General features: G+C 35.9%; 1 protein-coding gene across 1 annotated transcript in view; it reads right to left on the bottom strand.

The window, feature by feature from the left end:
* Nucleotides 1-422, bottom strand: part of LOC145679088 (glycine receptor subunit alpha-2-like) — a 150,670-nt gene extending 150,248 nt beyond the window's left edge. Inside the window, exon 1 of the mRNA XM_081749683.1 lies at nt 338-422. Within this exon, the coding sequence (XP_081605809.1) occupies nt 338-422 (85 nt within the window). The remainder of the gene's footprint in view (nt 1-337) is intronic.
* Nucleotides 423-24,354: the final 23,932 nt, after the last annotated feature.

The following is a 24,354-nucleotide window of genomic DNA, read 5'->3' on the forward strand; positions in this document are numbered from 1 at the left end:
GGTATCGTGGGAGTCCTAGTCAGATTGCCCAACAATCAAATACAGTGCCGGATTTAGGTTTGATGGGGCCCTAGGCTACTCAAGGTAATGCGGCCCCTTATGTTTCTAGCTTTCATTTTCAGCGTCAAAATATCGCGGTTATATTTTTTTTGGGGGGGAGGGGAAGGTTGAATATATGCTATATGGTAATCTATGGACCTAATAAATATCTAAGTACGTTTACACATAAAATATATATTTTGTTAATTTAACTTACCGTTTTGAAGATATTACAAAAAAAAAAAAAAAAAAAAAAAACCTGTAAAATTAGCAGTAGTTTAATTTCGTCCCAATAAACCTCCTTGCAGATCTTCTCTGTTTCCTTTTGCGCTAACTATGATCAACGCTCCACTCCATGCTTCTATATCTGGAGGCCGCATCATTTCTAATTTCAAGTTGTTTCTTTTCAGTTTGGTAAAGTTTGAACCGTTTCCAGGGATCCAATGTAGATAAATACAATCTGAACATCATCCAGGGTTGGTAAATGCTACCTGAAGCTCAACTCCGCTCTCAACCAATCGTGTGAGCTTTCTCCAAGTCAGAGTACTAGAGTAACGCAAAATCGAGTGCAAACCTCGAAGATTACACAAATAGTAATACGACGCAAGATTACACAAAGTGTAATACGACACTAGGAAACAGTGGTGAATCTAGAAGGTAAAAACTGTGTGTGAGGGTTGAGTGCAACCAGAATCCAGACTATAATAAGTATATCGTGAGTTTACTATAAACTTTCAAAAATATATAAGTAATAGCTTCAATAATTTTTCACTCAAAAAAAAACTGGGGGCTTAGGCCCCTCCGGCCCCGGGCTAGATCCGGCTCTGGCTGGAAATCATCAAAATATCCTTGAAAAACGTAACTGTTTGTAATAAAATTATTATAAGACCTATAAATGTACATAGCTTCCTTTTATTGCAACGTGAAAAGATGTTGGTACCTTTCGTTGCTATGTAGTAACTAGTGTCGATAGCCTAATGCATTCAGACTGCTGCATACTCACACAAGGTAAATTCACTTGGACAGTTCTGAACGTAACAATACATAATACTGTTAATATATACAAACGAACGACTAACATGACTAGAACGAATGGATCAAATCATTATGATTCGTGCTCCTATTCTTTCCTAGTGATCCGTTATTGGCACTCTATAGATTACTATGAAAATCAGTGCCAAGACTAGCAATTCTGAATGTTATGAAAATACTTCTGCATATTACTTCTTATACTTAAGTACAAAGTAATATCTATAACTTCTCGATATAAAAAGTATTGCCGCATGGGGCTGTAATTTCTTTATATTTTTATTATTATTTCGCCAGCTTGTCGTTTCATGTCTTCTTCTTAAGCATACACTGTTACCAGACTCAATTTCTTATCAAATTCAAAAGAGTATGCGAAAGGGTAGCACTAGAGTTTTATCCGTATACAAGTACAGCGGGGGACACTTCTGGATGGTACAGCCATATGGAGATTTACGGCAAGAGTGCTACACCAGTTGAGTCCAAAGTATTTGCCGGGAAGTATTGCAACCGAATTAACTTAAAAAGAAGGCGGGTGGCATAATCGCCAGGCACTGAAAATTCCCGTACACTTGGGTGAAATTCCCACTACCGTCTACAGCATCATTTTTCCAAAATGAGATGAATCTTAGACGTTTAGTTCTTATGCCAAACATACTACTTGATATTTGTCCTATTCGTGAAGATAAAGTGCAACAACAAATGAAAGCCCAATCCTGTTGCTGTTGGAATGAACTCTCTTTAAGTCGTTTGATCTGAAATTACTTTGCAGAACCTAAATAAATATTCTGTCACTTCAGGAGGGGGGGAGTCGGAAGAGCGAATGCTCCCCTCCTACAGTATAAAAACATATACTTTTAATCAAATGCTTAGCCAGAATGAGCCCATTGGTATAGCGCTTTTATGATTTGAAATCTTGCTCCCAAGCCATCTTTTCTCATAACTGACAACATAGGAGAACGGGAGATGCAAACATGATGAAGGAGAAATACACTCACATGTGCAAATTCAGAATTGGAGACAAAATGTTCGGATAGCATCCATATTTTGTCGAAAATTTTGATTTTGTAAGTAGACATGTAAAAGCTCACCCGAACTTGAGAGCATCCCATTACCAGTTGTTGAATTCAAGTGGAGAACTCAGTTGAGAGCATCAGATGATTAGGGAGGGAGAGAAACATCTTAAGATATGGGGAACGAACAATGGAAAAAAATACCAACTGGCCTCAACCGGACTCGAACCCTAAACCACATGATTACCATGCCACGCCTTTGCTCACTCATCCACGGAGCCACACAGAGTGAGAGACGGTCATACGTCAGGAAAAGCGTTCGTTACGACAAGTGATTTATTTGTAGGGGGAAGCTAGGGAAATTCTCCGTCTCTAGTTTTTCTTTCCTTGGCACTAACTTAATTATTGTTGTCCCAGCCTGAGAAGAATATTTTCCGCCTCTCTAGAAAATTTCCTAACAATTTGCATACATTTTAAGCAACACAAAACATTTATTCATCGCTGTTCTGCATAATTATACTTACACAAAGGAATTATTTCCAATTCTATGAATTCCCGTACCAAGTAAACAGAAGTACTGAGTATGAAATTCTATATCTCGCGAATAGTTTTGCAGAAAATACCTAAACTAAATTTTCTATTGGGAACAGGGAGAAGCACACACGCGGGGCTTAGGAAGCAGATTGCGCCCATAAGATTTGTTTTGGTCAGTAAGGGACATAAATTTACATTCAAATGGCAAAATCACACGTTTAATTATGCTATAATTTTACTTTTAAGAACTCCAAACGCGTAGAACGAAGGCATTCTTTTTTGTTTGGAAGAATAAAATTATGGCTGAAGGTGGAAGTGATTATGATCATGATCACTGATCATCAGACTGATTATGATCAGGAACAATGGACGCTACCAAGCAATGGCGTAGCCAGGAGGTCTCGAACGCCCGACATTTGTAGAAGTTGTTAATATAAGGCCTAGGATTGGGGTTTTATTTAAACTTTTTCCCGGGGTGAACCCCCGGACACATCCCAAATGAACATTTAGCCAGCGGTCCTCCTGAATTCAAATCCTGGCTACGCCCCTGCTACCAAGTGATATATTCTCTGTCACATAAGAAAATGCATGTTTTCCGTGGGATACTATCTTTTTCCCATTACTATTAGAATGAAATCGCTACACATTCCTTGCTACCGTATCGCGATTTAATTAAATGTTTTAAAAGTTTTTAATGCTCAATCCCTAACCAAATTGATAACTGCATGATCTATCTGTTTGCAGTTCACTTAAAACACTATAGAAATATCGTAAAACTTAATTAAAGGAAAAACAGTTCTTTCACAGCGTGAAGCTTACGATTATTGCCATATACTTATAGCGTAGATGTTTCGTGTAGCTTCTTCTGTAGCTCATTGGATCCGAGCAGAATTTCCATTCTCGCGACCCGGGTTCGGATCTTCGGCTAGTTACTTTTAATTTTTATTTTATTATTGATCAGATAGGACTCCATTATAAAGAAACATATGGTTACAGTTCAAGGTGTGATTCGATATTCTGCAAGTATTTATTTATTTTTTTTTCTTTTCAAGCGAAAAAATGAAGTAGAATTTTAGATGCGTAAAACTTCTAGATTTGATTGTTAATAAGAACTATGAATAAGATTACAGCTCAAAATAAATTGAATTCTCTTCAATTGTAGTCCATAATTAGCTATGGTCAAAGAAATGGATTTAAGCTGTTTTGTGTGTGATCAGAACATTGACTTCGATCATCCCTATTTCTGGAACTAAATATCACTAATTTTGTTTTTTTTTTTTCGTTTATATATAAAATTCTCATCCTTTAGTCCTTAACAAAACAGAGATTATTGTTCAAACTGTCACTATGGGATTACATTTCATTATATAAAGAAATGAAATTAAATATATATATATATACTTAAAAATATCGAAAATAATATGACAAATATTATGAACAATTTTATAATAGAACTAAGCAATGTTTTATAATACACTAAATTGAATGAAATACAGGGTATTTGAAGTTAGCAAATAATATTGCCAGTAGATTCTGAAATACAAGTTTCTTGAACAGATAGGGACACTTCACCTTGAAATATACACCTTGAATTTGATTCTCGATAGAATCTGAAATATGTTAAGAACTTTAAACCTTGAATAACGGAACACAAGTTTGAATCCCGTGTTGTAATTGTGTCGTTACAAACACAATCTTTTTATATAAATCAACCAATCTAAAGCCGGATCTTTGTTCAAAAAGTATTTTCTGCTTTGCGTATATTTCAGGGAGAACATTTAACGTCAACTTTTTATTAGCAAATGTAGTAACTGATCAAATTGAATAATGCTAAAAATAGCCTACTTCGCTTGCTAGAACTTATGTTAGGTAGAAGTTCATACATCAAATCTTCTTTTTTTTGTTTCTTTTTTTTTCTTTTTTTTTTTTTTTTTTTTTTGGTGTCTTAGGTTTCTGAATACTTCGGAAGATTTTAACAGAATCCTTGTAATTATACATTTATGTTTGCTCTGTTTGATATGAAAAAAAAAATACTTCTTATGAAGAAAATGGTCTGCAGAGCTCTTTGTAGAATGTCTGTTATTAGTTGTAGTAGTTGCTTTTACTTTAGCGTCCCATTCAGCAGCGAGGCTATATGAGACATGGACTTATAGTTTAACGTGGGATCCGAAACCATAGGCTTCTACTGAGAATCGAGCTCCGTTTTTAGAAAAAAAATCTAACCACAGTCAGTTCCTACCCGTTGGGGTTAGAACATACCCTATTATTATACTGGTATTTGGAAGCAGTGATAATTGATTACGGATTTCGCAATCACACTCGTGTCCCGGCATGACCGGAACAGACCTGAAGACGACGACACGTCGTCATACGCACGATGAATTTGTATGATACTGTTAAATATTAAAGTTAATACATCATTTTTATATAAATAAATAACTTAAATAAAAAAGACAGTAACAATGCTATTAACGTATATCTACATAGTATATAAATTAAAAATACGTTGTCTATCATAGCGAAAAATGGCTGAACCGTAGTTAACCTCTAGGTTGGACTAGGTTGTTGAGATCTTGCTCGGGAGAGTACTCCCGGTAGTAGTAACTAAATACACGATTCTGATTGTTTGGCGTTATCCGTATCTTGCTACGTAGCCTGTATCTATGTATATAACAGAAATCATATGCTTGTTGCTCTCGGTCCTCGTGGTCGTGTGCGCTAGCATTGTAGGCTAGTAACAAGAATTGCTTTTGGCGTGAGTTCAAATCCGGCCGAAGGAAATTTTTCTATTTTTTTAAATCGTTCATAACACTTTTTTCAATAAAATATGATGAAAAAAGTGCTCAAAAAGGAGATTTGCTTACTTTTGGGGAGATAAGTAGTAGTGGTAGTAGTAGTACAGAAGCGAAGATATATATATAACTTTCCATGAAATCATGAAAATAAAAAGAATGACTTCCAACTCTATTCAGAAGGTAGGTATGTTGGCACGTGTCGAACCGAGTTGTTTGCTACGCGACGTTGTGCCTTCAGGCAAACTTCTGGCTATCGACTAGGTAAGTCTTAAGGGCCACCATGCAGAAAGAAAGAAAGAAAAAGGTATGCTTATTTCATGGGGAGAACAAAATATAATAGTCCATCTGCTCCTTGACATTAAATGTTTGAAACCAATACTGTTATGAACATCCATTTTTCTAATTTCCTTAGGAGACTAAAGAGAAACGTTAATTCTCCTATATATGAAAGAAAAATATAGTTTCTCATATATCACACAGATAACGAAATAAAATAGCATATTTATCTATGCCTTGGCATTAAGTGCTTTAAAATTGTTCAGAATATTTTTCCTTATTCCCATAATAAAAAGAAAAAATGAGAATTGTTAATTCCCATAGAAGAAGAAAGAAAAATATATTTATATTTATTAAACAAAAAGAATAAAATAAAATATATTTAAAATATATTAAAATAAAATATGACTAAACTAAGTAAAACGTTTACTCTGAATAGTCTCTGCAAGTAATTTGTAGAAAATTGTCAGAAATACTGAACATAAACTATATTAGTTGTCAATTAAAAGTGTAGCAAGTGATAGTTCTAAACTCAAGTAGAATATTCACTCTGCTTCATTTAAATAACAGACATTTTACAAAAATAATGATCTTTTGGCTGTATCGTAAATATTTTAGTAAATAAATAAATAAAATACATATTTATAATTTAATCATCGCAACTGGATAGCTGATTCTGTGGGTGAAGATAATGAATATTACTACAAACTGTTACAAAGCTGGGGGCCGCAGTGGCCCAGTGGAAGCCGGTGGGTGTAGCTAAGCAGCCTGTAGTGTTGTCAACGGCTAGAGTGGCTCGGCTCACGACTCAGTCACCTCAACATACCGAGCCGGTTCGAAATCCATAAAAGTGATTAGATGCTAATACAATATGAAGTATATGTTCTATAAGCCTTTCCCACAATTCTACTGCTTGGGGCTGAAATCAGTCAACACTGAACTAACTAACTAACTCTATGGCCTATGGAACCCGGAGGTTCAGTGCCGCGTTCACAAAAGCTCTCCACTGACTTCTATCCTTAGCTAATTGCATCCAGTTTCTACTTTGTATTCCTATCTCTGCGAGATCCATCTTAATATTATCCTCCATCTGCGCCTAGGTCTTCCTAATGGTCGTTTTCCTATGGGTCTACCAGTCAAGACTTTGAAAGCGTTTCTACTTTCTTCCATTCTAGCTACATGACCTGCCCACCTAAGCCTCCTAGACTTGACAACCCTAACAATGTTGGGTAAACCGTATAAACTATGTAGTTCCTCGTTATGAAGCTTCCGCCATTTCCCATTCTCGTTCCTCTTGGGTCCGAATATTCTTCTCAGGATCCTGTTCTCAAATACTTTCAGTCTATGTTCTTCTCTCAGAGTAAGCGACCATGTTTCGCAACCATACAGAACAACAGGCATGATTATTGTTTTATATATTTTAAGCTTCAAATTCCTCGACAGAATTCGCGACGACAAGAGATTTTGAACCGAATAGTAACACGAATTCCCTGCTTTTAGTCGACATTTAATTTCTTCGTGAATATGATTTTCGTCTGTTAATATTGTTCCTAAATATTTGAAAGTATCCACTTTATCAAAAGCATTATTTAATATTTTAACGCCTCCACAATTTGCCGTATTACGGTCCCGACGCACTTCCATGTATTTAGTTTTCTCTGCATTTACTTCTAAACCCATGTCCCTGCAAGCGTTTAATAAGATCTCTGCATTTATTTCTACTGTTCTCCTATCATCCCCTATTAAATTTACATCATCAGCATATGCCATAACCTGGTGAATGCCGTTCAACTCTAGGCCCTGGTTGCTATCTTTGATTTTCCTTATGGCGTATTCCAGCACAAAGTTAAATAATAATGGCGACAACGCATCTCCTTGTTTCAGGCCATTTTCGACGTGGAAGCTCGTGGACAAAAATTTTTCTACCCGGACTTTACTTTGGGATTCACTTAAACATAGCTTAATTAATCTAATTAGCTTTCTCGGTATTCCAAGTTCTGTAAGAACGTTGTATAATGTTTCTCTCCTAACCGAGTCGTACGCCTTTCTAAAATCAATAAATAGTTGATGTACTGGGGTATTGTATTCCCACTTCTTTTCGAGTATTTGGCGAATGGTAAATATTTGGTCGATAGTTGATCGATTTCGTCTAAATCCGCACTGATAATCTCCAATAATTTCATCTGCGTATGGGGTCAATCTTGCTAACAGAATATTTGAAAGGATTTTATAGGATGTTGACAGAAGAGAAATACTGAGGTCGTCCCTGGCTGAAAACTATTCCGCGAAGACATCTTTAAACAAATCCCATTTTTATGGAACATAGTGAAATTCATCAAAGACAAGCGCTACAATTCGACTCAACTTACAATTGTGTGTATGTGCGGCCGTTTGCCTGTTCCACAACTATCTTTTATTGTTTTGGATTCATTTTAATGAAAATTGGCTTATGGTTTCAACTAATAATCCTATTGTTTGGGATTTAACTCTATCAAGAATAAGGGGTGAAAGCTAAAACACTCACCCTTTGCACATACACATATAAAACAATTTTGTGTTATAGACAAAACAAATTGAAGATCATTTGATTAGACAAAACATAGGCTATTTCTACTTTAGGCCATCCGCATCATTCGAATTGGTTGCGGGTGAAATTGGCAATGGATAAGCGCGTAAAAGGGACCAAGTTCCTCTGAACTTCGAAACTTGGTTATTTAAATATTATAATAAAATATGTTTAAAAATAACTTCCACCATATTGAGTCAATTTGATTCAATATGGCGTATATTTTCTTTGGGGCTTCTCGATCATCGCTATTAAACGAAGTCAATTGGGGTCAAGAGAAAAATGAAATTAATTTGTTATTGGGAAACAGTAATGAAACTAGATAAGAATTTCATTACCTGGATCCGGTATGACCTAACAAACCTGGAGACGATGGAAATGAAAGTGCCTACGACAGAGTTAAAGAAGCCCTAACCGTTTCTGTTGATCAAGTGGGTAGCGTGTGCGCCTGTGGTTCGTTTAGTCTGGGATTCGATTTTCGTTAGGAGATCATTAAAACTTTACTTCAAGAAACATTAGTTTCGTTGATGATCCGTCTCCTTTAGCCTAAAGGACTTTATCGTGGAACGTTAAACTAATTTTTCATTAATGTTCATTTAAGTTTTAAGTGGAATTATAACAACACGATTCTGCTTTCTCTTCTTACTAAATTTATATTTGCCATTCTTGTTTGATGAGTGCGTCTGTGTGTGTCTTACCATTGCATTGAAAGATAACTGCAAGGTCTGTAAAAGTATAAGCGCTTGAGAATAATAGAAAAGATAAGTTATTTGATGTTAAGCGATTGTCAAAATTCAATCAAGCGAGCCAGTAAAATTTGTCTTGTAGAATGTACAGGATGGGGAACGGGGGTTATTGCTACACGATCCTATTGAAATGGTCAAAGCAAGGAAGTAATTTAACTGTTTACAATGAATTTTGAACATACGTAGTTAACACGTGAATTGACTGGGACAGCTTTTATCATTCGCTGTTTTTTTGGGAGAGGAAAGGGGCTTAAATATTTCCCAAATAACATTTTCGTACACTTATTCTTCTCGTGTGGAGAATGGAAATTGTAATTAGTTGGTTGATAATTTTTAAACTGATGTGAACAGTTGAAAATCCAGACGAATGCAACTATGTGTCTAATTATTTTTACATATTTCTTTTTAAACCCTGGGTTTACAGTTATACTCAGTCAATAATTTTAAATTAATTGTTGATTCTATTGCTTTGAAAATCCAGACGAATGCAACTATGTGTCTAATTATTTTTACATATTTCTTTTTAAACCCTGGGTTTACAGTTATACACAGTCAATAATTTTAAATTAATTGTTGATTCTATTTCATGAGTTTTAGAATATATTTAACTACTAGAGATGCGCACGAGACAAGATTTGAGGCTATCTCGTCTCGAAAATGTGCTGTAAAAGTGATGTCTCGACTCGAAAAACGTATATTTTTCTATTGGAAGAGCTGTGTCTCGACTCGAATTTTCTGAGGAAAATTCTGTCTCGACTCGACTCGTGCGCATCCCTATTAACTACTTTGCCAAGCTTATATTAGGGACCCATAGGCCCAATTTGTAGAAGCTAAAAATCTGAAATTTAATCATATGTCACGATGCTTCAGCGAGAAATGAACTTTTATATCCAGCATTGTGATTCTCATTGTGGCTTTTTTAATTGCAACGCATCACGGATCACACCAATCACTTTCTCATAATCCTATGAGCTCTAAGACTGATGGATTGAATGGTTAGAATTTTAACTTAACTTGCAGCACCAAGACTATATGAGACATGGGCCTACAGCCTAACGTGTTATCCCAAACCAGATAAACTCACACTGGAAATCGAACCCAGGTCTTCCGCACCGAACACTAAGATAGAGTGTACTTCCATTTTTTCATTTATCGTTGCATAATCATAAAATGTTACATTTCCTCTGAATCTGACACGAACTTTTCCAGGTATAATACAAGGTTCCAGGACACATACGGCCTTTAATGATAATAACACTAGTTTATTAACCATATTTTGGTTAAATACAGGACATGGTTTATTTTTCCAACATGCTTAAAGATCTAATAAACTGACGCGGATAGCTCATATTTTTTTTCTTTCCTCTCTTTGTTTTCACAAACAGACCAATATTTCATTGACATAATGTGTCAGAACTTAGTAGAAGAAGCAAAATGCTTCACTTCACAGGTAAACCAAAGACAAGACACGCATTTCAAACGACCTTCAGGCGATATTGCTTTGCCTTTCTTTGCCTCTAGCGTTTAGTGATGACTCATTGAATAAGTAGTTGCTTACTACTGAAGGAAATTTCATTGGGTGAACAGCAGGGTGGATTGATTTAAATCAATGTGATTTAAATCACGAATTTAACCAAGATTTAAATCACTTGATTTTTTGAATAAAAGTCGTTGGTTTAAATCAAAATCCGAAATAAATTAACTTAAAGTGAAAATAAGTAAAATCTCGTTTCTGTTCTGTTATTTCGATTATGGAAGATAATAAGAAAATACAATGAGACTCAAATTATGTAAGCACAATATGAAAACGAGTATCATGCAGAGGATGATTACAGAAAATCCCGTTTTGAACGGGTAACGGGTGAATCCTGCTTTCTTCTCTTTGTAACATAAGGTTTTTAAATCGTTAAAACTATTCCAACGGAGAAATTATCATGAGAATTTAAGACGAAAGTTCTTTTGTGCCCACGTCTATTTGTTTGTTTTCAGGTAATAGGGTCGTATTTAGGTAAGCTCGATCCCCTCTGCGAAAAAAAATAATAGATTTTAAAACTTCAGGCGAAATTTATGTACTAAATACATAGAAGTTAAGTTATTCGGGATCGTAATACGGCAAATTTTGGATGCGTTAAAAAAATAATAATTCTTTTGATAAAGTGAATACTTTCAAATATCTAAGATCAATATTAACAGACGAAAACGATATTCACGAAGAAATTAAATGTCGACTAAAAGCAGGGAATTCGTGTTATTATTTAGTTCAAAATCTCTTGTCGTCGCAAATTCTGTCGAGAAATTTGAAGCTTAAAATATATAAAACGATAATCATGCCTGTTGCTCTATATGGTTGCGAAACATGGTCGCTATCTATGAGGGAAGAGCATAGACTGAAAGTATTTGAGAACAAGATCCTCAGACGAATATTCGGACCTAAAAGGAACGGGAATGGGGAATGGCGGAAACTTCATAACGAGGAACTACATAATTTGTACGGTTTACCAAACATTGTTAGGGTCATCAAGTCTAGGAGACTCAGGTGGGCAGGTCATGTAGCCAGGATGGAAAAAAGTAGGAACGCTTTCAAAGTCTTAACTGGAAGACCAATCGGAAAACGACCATTAGGAAGACCTACACGCTGATGGGAGGACAACTTTTAGATGGATTTCGCAGATATAGGAATACAAATTAGAAACTGGATCCAGTTGCCTAAGGATAGAAGTCAGGGAAAGCTGTTGTGAACGCGGAATTGATCCTATGGGTTCCATACGCCATAGAGTTAGTTAATTTTAGGCGAAATTTATGGACTTTATATGTATTTCGTGCGACTAACTAGTTTCGATTTTTTTTTTAAAAAAATATGGTCCTGCCAAACATCAGTAACTTTCGCAAAAAGAAAAGTGTCATATTGATAAACGTTGCTGTAAGTTTTTTCCTTAATGCTTGAGACACATTGTTTGGGATTGAAATAGGTAAACGATTGGGGATTAATTCAAAATTAAATCCCAATACTTCCACCTAAATGACATAATTAACATTTAATACTAATTTCTAATGTCTTTTCTGTAGTTCGCGACTTGTATTATACGAGGAGAAAGTTTTGATTCAAATAAAACAATCGATTTAAATTTCAAACATCAACAAAAATGATATTTAAAAAAACATGATTTTTTCACCCTGGTCAACAGTCTCACACCCAAAAACAAATAAAAAGATCCACACTCTTCATATTATTTTGTCAAAAATAGAAAAAGAGTTTAGTTAGAGTTATATTTATATTTGCGGGTAGTAACTTGCTTCTTTACAAAAATAAAATTAATAATACTCACAATGAACATGCATCAATAAATAAATCAACACATAATATTACTCTGATCCTTAACACACGCCTTCACATTCATACATCCTGTGGAGTATTTCGTTTGTGATTCTAGTGTCAGCAAAAGTGCCTAGAACTAAAGACGCTTTGGAGTTAACTGCCGCTCAAAAAGGCGAAATTATTGGCCGTGCTGCTAATGGTGAGAAATTGTCTCTCATTGCTAAAGATTTTGGGTGTGATCCTAGAACCGTGAGGAAGTGGCTGGATCGTCATGGGGAGCAGGGAAACAGAGAATGGACTAAGTCAAGACCCAGAAGTGGAAGACCGCGGGCAATATCAAAGACCCAAGATGAAGCTCTCGTTGAAGAAGTACAGAACCATCCTTTGCGTCATCGGTCTGTGTTGAGAGACAAAGCTGTTGAACTAGGATGTTCACACAAGACAGTAAGGCAACGGTTTACTGCGGCTGGACTCCATCACGCACAACCAGCTATGAGAACTATTTTGACAGATTACCACAAGGAAAGGCGTTCAGAATGGGCTAAGAAGAACGTGAGTCTTCCACAAGCCTAATGGTATCTCGTCATCTGGTCTGACGAGAAGGTGTTCCTCTCTGATCTGCAAGGGAGAATGATATTATACAGGCCACGCGGGACACGATACTTCCACAACATGTCATTCGCACCGAACATTCGAGACGAGTTTCAGCTCATTTTTGGGGCTATATGACAGCTGAAGATCCGGGCGAGATCGTTCCTGTTCCTGGACGAATGACTAGTGCGACTTATATCCAAGTACTGGAGGATACACTGCTTCCTTCTCTACACGAAAAATTTCCAGAACAAGAGGATTTCGTGTTTATGGAAGACAACAGCGGTGTTCATACCTCGAGGCAAACTCAAGCATGGTTGGAAGATCATCCAGAGCTAATATGTATAGAATGGCCTTCTCGATCGCCAAACCTTAACCCCATAGAACATCTTTGGGCGTTAAAGGTTCAAGAATGGGAAGAACGTCGACAAGACCGTAACAAAGGAATTCTTGAGGCACATGAATAGAACTCTGGAATAATATCCAACAACATCCAACTATATTCTCGAATCTTGTAGCTAGTATACCTAATAGTTTGGGTGACGTTATAGAAGCAGAAGGTGACTACATAAAATACTAGAATTCTTTCTTCTTCTTTTGTTCAATGATAAAGAACTTATACATTTCATTTTTGTTCTCAATTAACCTAAAAGACATTTGAAGCTGGATTAAATGTCTTACGTTTTCTTCATCAAATTCAACTTTGATTTTATTTTCATCCCAATTAATGTTCAAGAGACCTTTGGAGCTAAAGTTAAATATTTTATTTCGTTTTTAGAAAAATTAGTTTTAATTTTATTTTTTCCTAATTAATGCCGAAAAGACATTTGGGGCTAGAATTACATATTTTATTTCTTCTTTACAAAATAACGTTTTATCACCACTACTTGTGCTGTGTGTTAAAGAAGCGAGCGGATTTCTTTTCAACTTTTACATTTACATTATATTTCTCTTCATCAGTTTCAGTCCCTACCAACAATAGTAGTTCTTACACTTTCAAAAAAAAATGTTGCTTCATGAAATCAGGTTTAACAAAAGCACAGAAGTTATCGTAAAATGTAATCTTGAAATTGGCTTAATTTCCCCAACTCTCATGCATAACAGCATAAACAATAGACCCAACTACAGCCTGAAAGAAAAAATACCTACTATTTCATGAAAATTGGGAACTTTGGAGAAAAAATGTTGTTAACAGTTTCACAAAATGAAATTAATTCACATTTTTTTCCTCCAACTTCAACTCAAAACAATAACTTTATGCCTCTAATTTCAAACAAAACACATTATGTTTCACAAAACTCTAATTTGCACGAAATATTTCTTCTTACATGACAAGAGGAATGAAATTTACTCCTTTATTATTGGCCAATTATAATTCCAAACAGCGGAGTTAATTGAAAACCTACAAAATATTTGGAATTTTCTAAAGGAACATGATTGGGAGGGGGCGATTGGTCATTCTTGACTGATTTTACCCCTAAAAGTGTGGCTTGTTCATAAACTCCAAATTACACTCGCACCATATTCTTTAAAAATTAAATACTTTTTACAGAAGTTATACTGGATCTTTTTAAAACGGCAGGGTAAAGTAATTCAACCTCTAATTCTTGATAGCCGGCGTACTTCCATCTCCTCCCACATTATCATTCTACCAAGTCTACCATCATAATTCACATCCCTCAATCATCGCCCCCCTTTGTCTACAGGGCATAATCTTTGGACGTAAAACTGAAAAAGTTAATTTCATTTTTCTCTTGACCCCAATTGACTTCGTTTAATAGGGATGATCGAGAAGCCCCAAAGAAAATATACGCCATATTGAATCAAATTGACTCAATATGGTGGAAGTTATTTTTAAACATATTTTATTATAATATTTAAATAACCAAGTTTCGAAGTTCAGAGGAACTTGGTCCCTTTTACGCGCTTATCCATTGCCAATTTCACCCGCAACCAATTCGAATGATGCGGATGGCCTAAAGTAAAAATAGCCTATGTTTTGTCTAATCAAATGATCTTCAAGTTGTTTTGCCTATAACACAAAATTGTTTTATATGTGTATGTGCAAAGGGTGAGTGTTTTAGCTTTCACCCCTTATTCTTGATAGAGTTAAATCCCAAACAATAGGATCATTAGTTGAAACCATAAGCCAATTTTCATTAAAATGAATCCAAAACAATAAAAGATAGTTGTGGAACAGGCAAACGGCCGCACATACACACAATTGTAAGTTGAGTCGAATTGTAGCGCTTGTCTTTGATCAATTTCACTATGTTCAATAAAAATGGGATTTGTTAAAGATGTCTTCGCGGAACTTCCTCAGTATTGACTGATTTCAGCCCCAAGCAGTAGAATTGTGGGAAAGGCTTATAGAACATATACTTCATATTGTATTAGCATCTACTCACTTTTATGGATTTCGAACCGGCTCGGTATGTTGAAGTGACTGAGTCGTGAGCCGAGCCGCTCGAGCCGTTGACAACACTACAGGCTGCTTAGCTACACCCACCGGCTTCCACTGGGCCACTGCGGCCCCCAGCTTTGTAACAGTTTGTAGTAATATTCATTATCTTCACCCACAGAATCAGCTATCCAGTTGCGATGATTAAATTATAAATATGTGTTTTATTGATTTATTTACTAAAATATTTACGATACAGCCAAAAGATCATTATTTTTGTAAAATGTCTATTATTTAAATGAAGCAGAGTGAATATTCTACTTGAGTTTAGAACTATCACTTGCTACACTTTTAATTGACAACTAATATGATAGACAACGTATTTTTGATTTATATACTATGTAGATATACGTTAATAGTATTGTTACTGTCTTTTTTATTTATTTATTGATATAAAAATGATGTATTAATTTTAATATTTAACAGTATCATACACATTCATCGTGCGTATGACGACGTGTCGTCGTCTTCAGGTCTGTTCCGGTCATGCCGGGATACGAGTGTGATTGCGAAATCCGTAACCAATTATCACTGCTTCCAAATACCAGTATAATAATAGGGTATGTTCTAACCCCAACGGGTAGGAACTGACTGTGGTTAGATTTTTTTTTTCTAAAAACGGAGCTCGATTCTCAGTAGAAGCCTATGGTTTCGAATCCCACGTTAAGCTATAAGTCCATGTCTCATATAGCCTCACTGCTGAATGGGACGCTAAAGTAAAAGCAACTGCTACAACTAATAACAGACATTCTACAAAGAGCTCTGCAGACCATTTTCTTCATAAGAAATATTTTTTTTTCATATCAAACAGAGCAAACATAAATGTATAATTACAAGGATTCTGTTAAAATCTTCCGAAGTATTCAGAAACCTAAGACACCAAAAAAAAAAAAAAAAAAAAGATTTGATGTATGAACTTCTACCTAACATAAGTTCTAGCAAGCGAAGTAGGCTATTTTTAGCATTATTCAATTTGATCAGTTGCTACATTTGCTAATAAAAAGTTGACGTTAAATGTTCTCCCTGAAATATACGCAAAGGAGAAAATACTTTTTGAACAAAGATCCGGCTTTAGATTGGTTGATTTATATAAAAAGAGTGTGTTTGTAACGACACAATTACAACACGGGATTCAAACTTGTGTTCCGTTATTCAAGGTTTAAAGTTCTTAACATATTTCAGATTCTATCGAGAATCAAATTCAAGGTGTATATTTCAAGGTGAAGTGTCCCTATCTGTTCAAGAAACTTGTATTTCAGAATCTACTGGCAATATTATTTGCTAACTTCAAATACCCTGTATTTCATTCAATTTAGTGTATTATAAAACATTGCTTAGTTCTATTATAAAATTGTTCATAATATTTGTCATATTATTTTCGATATTTTTAAGTATATATATATATATAGTTAATTTCATTTCTTTATATAATGAAATGTAATCCCATAGTGACAGTTTGAACAATAATCTCTGTTTTGTTAAGGACTAAAGGATGAGAATTTTATATATAAACGAAAAAAAAAAAACAAAATTAGTGATATTTAGTTCCAGAAATAGGGATGATCGAAGTCAATGTTCTGATCACACACAAAACAGCTTAAATCCATTTCTTTGACCATAGCTAATTATGGACTACAATTGAAGAGAATTCAATTTATTTTGAGCTGTAATCTTATTCATAGTTCTTATTAACAATCAAATCTAGAAGTTTTACGCATCTAAAATTCTACTTCATTTTTTCGCTTGAAAAGAAAAAAAAATAAATAAATACTTGCAGAATATCGAATCACACCTTGAACTGTAACCATATGTTTCTTTATAATGGAGTCCTATCTGATCAATAATAAAATAAAAATTAAAAGTAACTAGCCGAAGATCCGAACCCGGGTCGCGAGAATGGAAATTCTGCTCGGATCCAATGAGCTACAGAAGAAGCTACACGAAACATCTACGCTATAAGTATATGGCAATAATCGTAAGCTTCACGCTGTGAAAGAACTGTTTTTCCTTTAATTAAGTTTTACGATATTTCTATAGTGTTTTAAGTGAACTGCAAACAGATAGATCATGCAGTTATCAATTTGGTTAGGGATTGAGCATTAAAAACTTTTAAAACATTTAATTAAATCGCGATACGGTAGCAAGGAATGTGTAGCGATTTCATTCTAATAGTAATGGGAAAAAGATAGTATCCCACGGAAAACATGCATTTTCTTATGTGACAGAGAATATATCACTTGGTAGCAGGGGCGTAGCCAGGATTTGAATTCAGGAGGACCGCTGGCTAAATGTTCATTTGGGATGTGTCCGGGGGTTCACCCCGGGAAAAAGTTTAAATAAAACCCCAATCCTAGGCCTTATATTAACAACTTCTACAAATGTCGGGCGTTCGAGACCTCCTGGCTACGCCATTGCTTGGTAGCGTCCATTGTTCCTGATCATAATCAGTCTGATGATCAGTGATCATGATCATAATCACTTCCACCTTCAGCCATAATTTTATTCTTCCAAACAAAAAAGAATGCCTTCGTTCTACGCGTTTGGAGTTCTTAAAAGTAAAATTATAGCATAATTAAACGTGTGATTTTGCCATTTGAATGTAAATTTATGTCCCTTACTGACCAAAACAAATCTTATGGGCGCAATCTGCTTCCTAAGCCCCGCGTGTGTGCTTCTCCCTGTTCCCAATAGAAAATTTAGTTTAGGTATTTTCTGCAAAACTATTCGCGAGATATAGAATTTCATACTCAGTACTTCTGTTTACTTGGTACGGGAATTCATAGAATTGGAAATAATTCCTTTGTGTAAGTATAATTATGCAGAACAGCGATGAATAAATGTTTTGTGTTGCTTAAAATGTATGCAAATTGTTAGGAAATTTTCTAGAGAGGCGGAAAATATTCTTCTCAGGCTGGGACAACAATAATTAAGTTAGTGCCAAGGAAAGAAAAACTAGAGACGGAGAATTTCCCTAGCTTCCCCCTACAAATAAATCACTTGTCGTAACGAACGCTTTTCCTGACGTATGACCGTCTCTCACTCTGTGTGGCTCCGTGGATGAGTGAGCAAAGGCGTGGCATGGTAAGAAGTGACAGAAGTGACAGAATATTTATTTAGGTTCTGCAAAGTAATTTCAGATCAAACGACTTAAAGAGAGTTCATTCCAACAGCAACAGGATTGGGCTTTCATTTGTTGTTGCACTTTATCTTCACGAATAGGACAAATATCAAGTAGTATGTTTGGCATAAGAACTAAACGTCTAAGATTCATCTCATTTTGGAAAAATGATGCTGTAGACGGTAGTGGGAATTTCACCCAAGTGTACGGGAATTTTCAGTGCCTGGCGATTATGCCACCCGCCTTCTTTTTAAGTTAATTCGGTTGCAATACTTCCCGGCAAATACTTTGGACTCAACTGGTGGAGCACTCTTGCCGTAAATCTCCATATGGCTGTACCATCCAGAAGTGTCCCCCGCTGTACAAGATACCGTATCACTTATACTCTGAAGTCTTATTAAAGTAGCTAAGTGTAATGGCTGTGAAACGGGGTCCTCATTACAAGCGGGACTCTGAAATACGGTCCCCATTACAAGCGGAGCTGAGAAATGAGGGCCCCATTATAAGCACGGCTAGGCAACAGAGGTCACATTGCAAACGGGTTGGGAAACAAGGCCCCATTTGTTGTTTGTAAACTAAACTTTACCAGCTGGTACGAAGGGCTTAAATTGACCAGTCTGCATGAAGAAAATTGATATATATATATATATATATATATATATATATATATATATATATATATATATATATATATATATATATATATATATATATATATATATATATATATATATATATACTTTTTTTGAAAACTGGTACGTAAATGGAAAATTGCTTAAAAAGAGAAAATCTCGTTGGCTACGTATTGCTTCATTGGTATATCCATTGAAAATTAAGGCATTAGTACCCTAAGTTATGATGGTTTGCATGGACAGTTCCCTGATAGCCTTCCAACATGATTATTCTTGGTTTTCGACAGCTGAGCTCGCGAGCTCTTTAATTCAAGTAGCTTCCCGATTGCTTCGTGATTTTGAAATTCCCGTCTCCAAATACTGCGCTCAGTGAGAGTCTAACACGGAACTATGTAACTAAAAACGTGCACTGTAAGTAAACATTCGTGGCAAATTGCCATGCTTTCAGCGCGTGGTTACGGGTTTGACTCCCGGTGTGAGTACTTTCCTTGTGTACAATCCCGAGTAGTGACTCGAATTCAACTTCAAACATAAATTCCCGTCCCACCACTTTCACTCTGAAAAGACGTTAAAACCCCAATCAAAGAAGACAATAATGCACTATTATGCTGTACTAGAGGACGAACTTACTGCGTCACTATAGTAAAAAGAAAAAGTTTTTTGAGTTGATATAAGACAGTAATTTTGTTCAACATTGTTTATATCTTAAGTTGGAAAACATTTAAATCTTCAGCTGTTAATAAACAATTACCTTTTTTTTTTTTTTTTTTTTACATTGTGTACTTAGCGTTAGCCAGTGCAATTTCTAAACATAAGAGAGAAACATGCTTTATCCCACGCACTTACACTATGCGTAGTTGTGAAGATCTCTGCAGCCACTGCTGGTTCAGTTACTATGGAAACCTTTTTTCTACTAGAGCAAATTCTTTCTTTATGACTCGTTAACAAACCTTCACAACAAACAAACACGTTATTTGCCTGCAGTGAAGTTGAGTTGCCCAAAAGGTTAGCACAAACAGCCGATAGTCTTAACCAATCAAACAATTCTAACATTTATAAAATAAACAATAAATTTATATTTTACTCAAAACTTGTTGGAGAAGTTTCAGTAAGCTTTGAATTATAACCATAAACATAAACAAGTTCTGAAGTTTCATTCTTACCTTATAATATCCTCACACGCACTACCCACGCATGATACATATATACAGATAGTTATTGAAATAATGCAAATACCCATGTACTGCAGCATATGCTGCACTAGTAACAGTGGCGGCCGGTGGATTGTGGTTTCGGGTGTTGCAGTACGAACGATCGGAGCAGTGTTTCTATCAGAAACAATGTTCCGCGGGGGCACACTTAATACTCCAGGGGAGCACTGCAGGTACTATTCTATTTACTATTATATTATAGTCATATTATTTTGGTCTCCTCCGCGGGAGTACTCTCAGAGTTTCGGCTGATACAGCTGATACAAAACCCAAAACAGTTGATACAAAAGAGATATATGAATCGCGAATGTCACATATACACCAACTAGGCCGGTAACCAGCCCAAAAATGTAGGGGGGGGCGGTAGAAGTTTGGGGGGCCCGCCCCAACCATATTATAGTTTATCACCATATTATAGTTCATTTGCAAGCCTGCCGTAAACATTTTAAGGGGGCCAATGAAAATTTAGGGGAGCCCGGCCCCCCGTGGGTACGGGCCTGGCACCAACACACACACATAAAAGAAAGACTACATTCCAAATCATCTGTCTTGGTTGTAAGCACTGGCGCAAATCCCGGGGGGACGAGGGGGACATGTCCCCCAATCTTGGACCTGGGGGGACTGTCCCCCCCAATAATCTGACTTAAAAAGTGCTTTTTGGGATAAGTGTGATGATTTGTGTCCGACAACCACAAAGGAATGTGAGATGAAATTGATTTCTCTTGGCTTTTCCATTTTTTAAAAAGAATCGTATTCTGTAGTATTTCAAACTGAACTTCGTGCTGTAGTGCGTTTGGTATCCTCATCAATATGTATTAATTCCAATTCCGCTACTTGGGCACAAATTGCAATAAATGCCAGAAGAGGATATTCCCCTTTCCTTATGCTGGAAAATTGTCTCAGCTGTAAGTACGGGCACAAATTCCGGGGAAATGGAGAGACATGCCCCCCAAAAAAATTGGAACTGGAGGCTCTCCCAATAATCCGATTTGAAAAGTGTGATGATTTGTGTCCGAGTGCCACAAAGGAAAGTGATATGAAATTTGTTCCTCTTGGTTTTTAAATTTTATAATGAAAATGAAGGCGTGCGACTGTGCGTGACGTAACCTGATATAGAATCTTAACTCCTCCTCTCCCCTAGGCCCTAGCACAAGAAGAGTATACAGACTATCCAATGTCAGTAGAACCCATCTTTTCAGTGAATGCGCATTTGTAGTATCAGCCTAGGCATCTACTTATGCTTCGTAAGCTAACTAACTCTACAGCTTATGGAACCCGGAGGTTCAAGCTCTCCACGAAAGCTCACCAAGATCCTATTTTTTCGAGATCCATCTTAATATTGTCTCCCCATCTGCGCCTAGGTCTTCCTAATGGTCGTTTTCCGATTGGTCTTACCGCTAACACTTTGAAAACGTTCCTACTTTCTTCCATGCTGGCTATATGTCCTGCCCACCTAAACCTCCTAGACTTGATGACCCTAACAATATTTGGTAAGCTGTATAATTTACGTAGTTCCTCGTTGTGAAGTTTCCGCCATTCCCCATTCCCCATTCCCGTTCCTCTTGGACCCGAACATTCAGATATTTTCAGTCTATGTTCTTCCCTTAGAGTAAACGACCACGTTTCGAAACCACACAGACCAACAGGTATGATTATCGTTTTATATATTTTAAGCTTCAAATTCCTCGACAGAATTCGCGACGAAAAGAGATTTTGAACTGACTGATAACACGAATTCCCTGTTTTTAGTCGACATTTAATTTCTTCGTGACTATGATTTTCGTCTGTTAATATTGATCCTAGATATTTCAAAATATACACTTTAACAAAAGTATTATTTAATATTTTAAGGCATTCATAATTTGCGTAATTTTAATATTTTAACCGAGTCGTAAGCCTTTCTAAAATCAATAAATAGTTAATGTGCCGAGCTACTGTATTTCCACTTCTTTTCGAGTATTTGGCAAATGGTAAATATTTGGTCGATAGTTGATCGATTTCGTCTAAATCCCCACTGATAATCCCCAATAATTTGAGCTGTGTATGGAACCAATCTTGCTAATAGAATGTTTGAAAGGATTTTATAGCATGTTGACAGAAGAGAGATGTCTCGATAATTATTACAGTCAGTTTTGTCACCTTTCTTGTGGACAGGAACAATGATTGATTCTTTCCACTCTTGTGGCAATTCTTCCTTGTAGATAGGGAGAATGAGTTTGTGTATCTTGTTCCACAATTTTTCGCCTCCAGCTAAAATTAACTCAGCCGGAATTTCGTTTACACCCGGAGATTTGTGTTTCTTTAATTTCTTTATAGTGGTTTCTACTTCTATTCGGTTGTGTTCTGGAATATATGGTGCTGCGGTGTGTATCTCCCTTTCCCGACGCACATTAGTTTTTGCTGCGTGTTAAGCAAATCGTCAAATAAATCTTTCCATCTATTTAAAATGCTATCTGTATCAGTGAGAGCTGTTCCATCAGCTTTCTTTAATATAACCACGAGGTTGACGGCATTTCTTAAATTCGTTGACCCCTTTATACATGTCCCGAATGTTTTTATTTTTACTATTATCTTCAAGTTCCTAAATTTTAGCTTTCAAAAAACGCGTTTCTTTGTTCTAAAAGTTTTGGAAGTTTCCCGCCTGATGTCTACGAAATTTTGTGTAGTTATTCGGATTTTGTAGCCAACGTAATTTTGCGTTTTTTCTTCTCTGCTAGTTCGAACCATGTTTTGTTCCTACGTATTTCCGCGTGTCCCAATTTTTATTTGAGAGAGGATGCTTCGTAAGCAAAGAAAAGAATTCAATTACTGGAATATTTTTCTCCATAATCTTAAGGTTACATCTGTTAACTAAAGAGTATATGACATGTGTCAGATTTCTGTAACGATTCCTGTAATGTTATTGAGATTATCATCATTTTGCTCAAAGAGTATTGTTGCGTCATTCATAATTGATATTTTTTCTTCATAGTTTTGGGGAAGTTATTATTTATATTATTATATTATTATAAAACAATTTTAACGTGAATCTTTGTGGATGCCTATTTAGAAACATACCAATTATAAATATGCACGTATTCAGATTTCAGAGTGTGTTCACGGCAGTGATTTGTAATACTGATATGTACTACTACTCCATCTACATCGCCTAATATATAATATACCCTACAACAGTTAATCAGATTTATCTACCGTATTATGAGTTTCATCTCCCTTCTCTAGATAAAGCCTCAAATCTACCCACCTCCCAATGTTGAAGACAACCAATGGCGTATTTAGGATTTTGTTTCGAGGGGCTATGCTCAACACAAGGAAGGAAGTGGGCAATTGCCCACCTGAGTTTGAGAATTAAATATATTTTAATTTATGCATAAATTGAATTTATAATGGCAAAAACTGCAGACCGATAAATCCTATATGATATGATACAAAAATTTAGAAGTGAATCTAACCCTTTATTTTATTCATACAAGAAAAAGGAAGCATCCTCTTGGCCTTCCTAATTTCACGGGCTAATTATTCCCACGTTTTGATTTTCTTTAATTTAAACATTTACTTCTTTTAAAAACAACTAAACGATATAATGTTTCCTTTGTTATAATAAGTAAAGTGCTGTCATGTTGATATCCGATCAAGTTGGTGTGGAACACCAGTTTCGCTTATCAACTCCTTTTAGTTTTGGTGTTACTGATGACGGCCGACTTGAATGACAACTGACAACGGTGGATAAAGTATGATAGGCGAAGTGAAAGAAAGTAACGTCAAGAAAAAGAAACAGAAAAGTAGAAAGTACGCAAGAAAGAACAAAAGAACACGGTTCTTACATGAAATGAAATTTGACAAATACAGTATTATTTCTGAACAAAGAGCATAAGAAAATGGAAAGTCAATGACATTCTTAGAAATAGCAAGAAGGATTATTGTCGTACGTGGAATGCGAAAAACTAACATATTTATTTCGGGGGGAGCTTGAGCCCGATAGCCTCCTAAATACGCCACTGAAGACAATTTTGCTCCCCCGATCCTTCAC

The sequence above is a fragment of the Thermobia domestica genome, chromosome 2 (genome assembly GCF_964235325.1).
Source record: "Thermobia domestica chromosome 2, izTheDome1.hap1.1, whole genome shotgun sequence".
In the NCBI taxonomy this organism is placed as follows: domain Eukaryota; kingdom Metazoa; phylum Arthropoda; class Insecta; order Zygentoma; family Lepismatidae; genus Thermobia; species Thermobia domestica.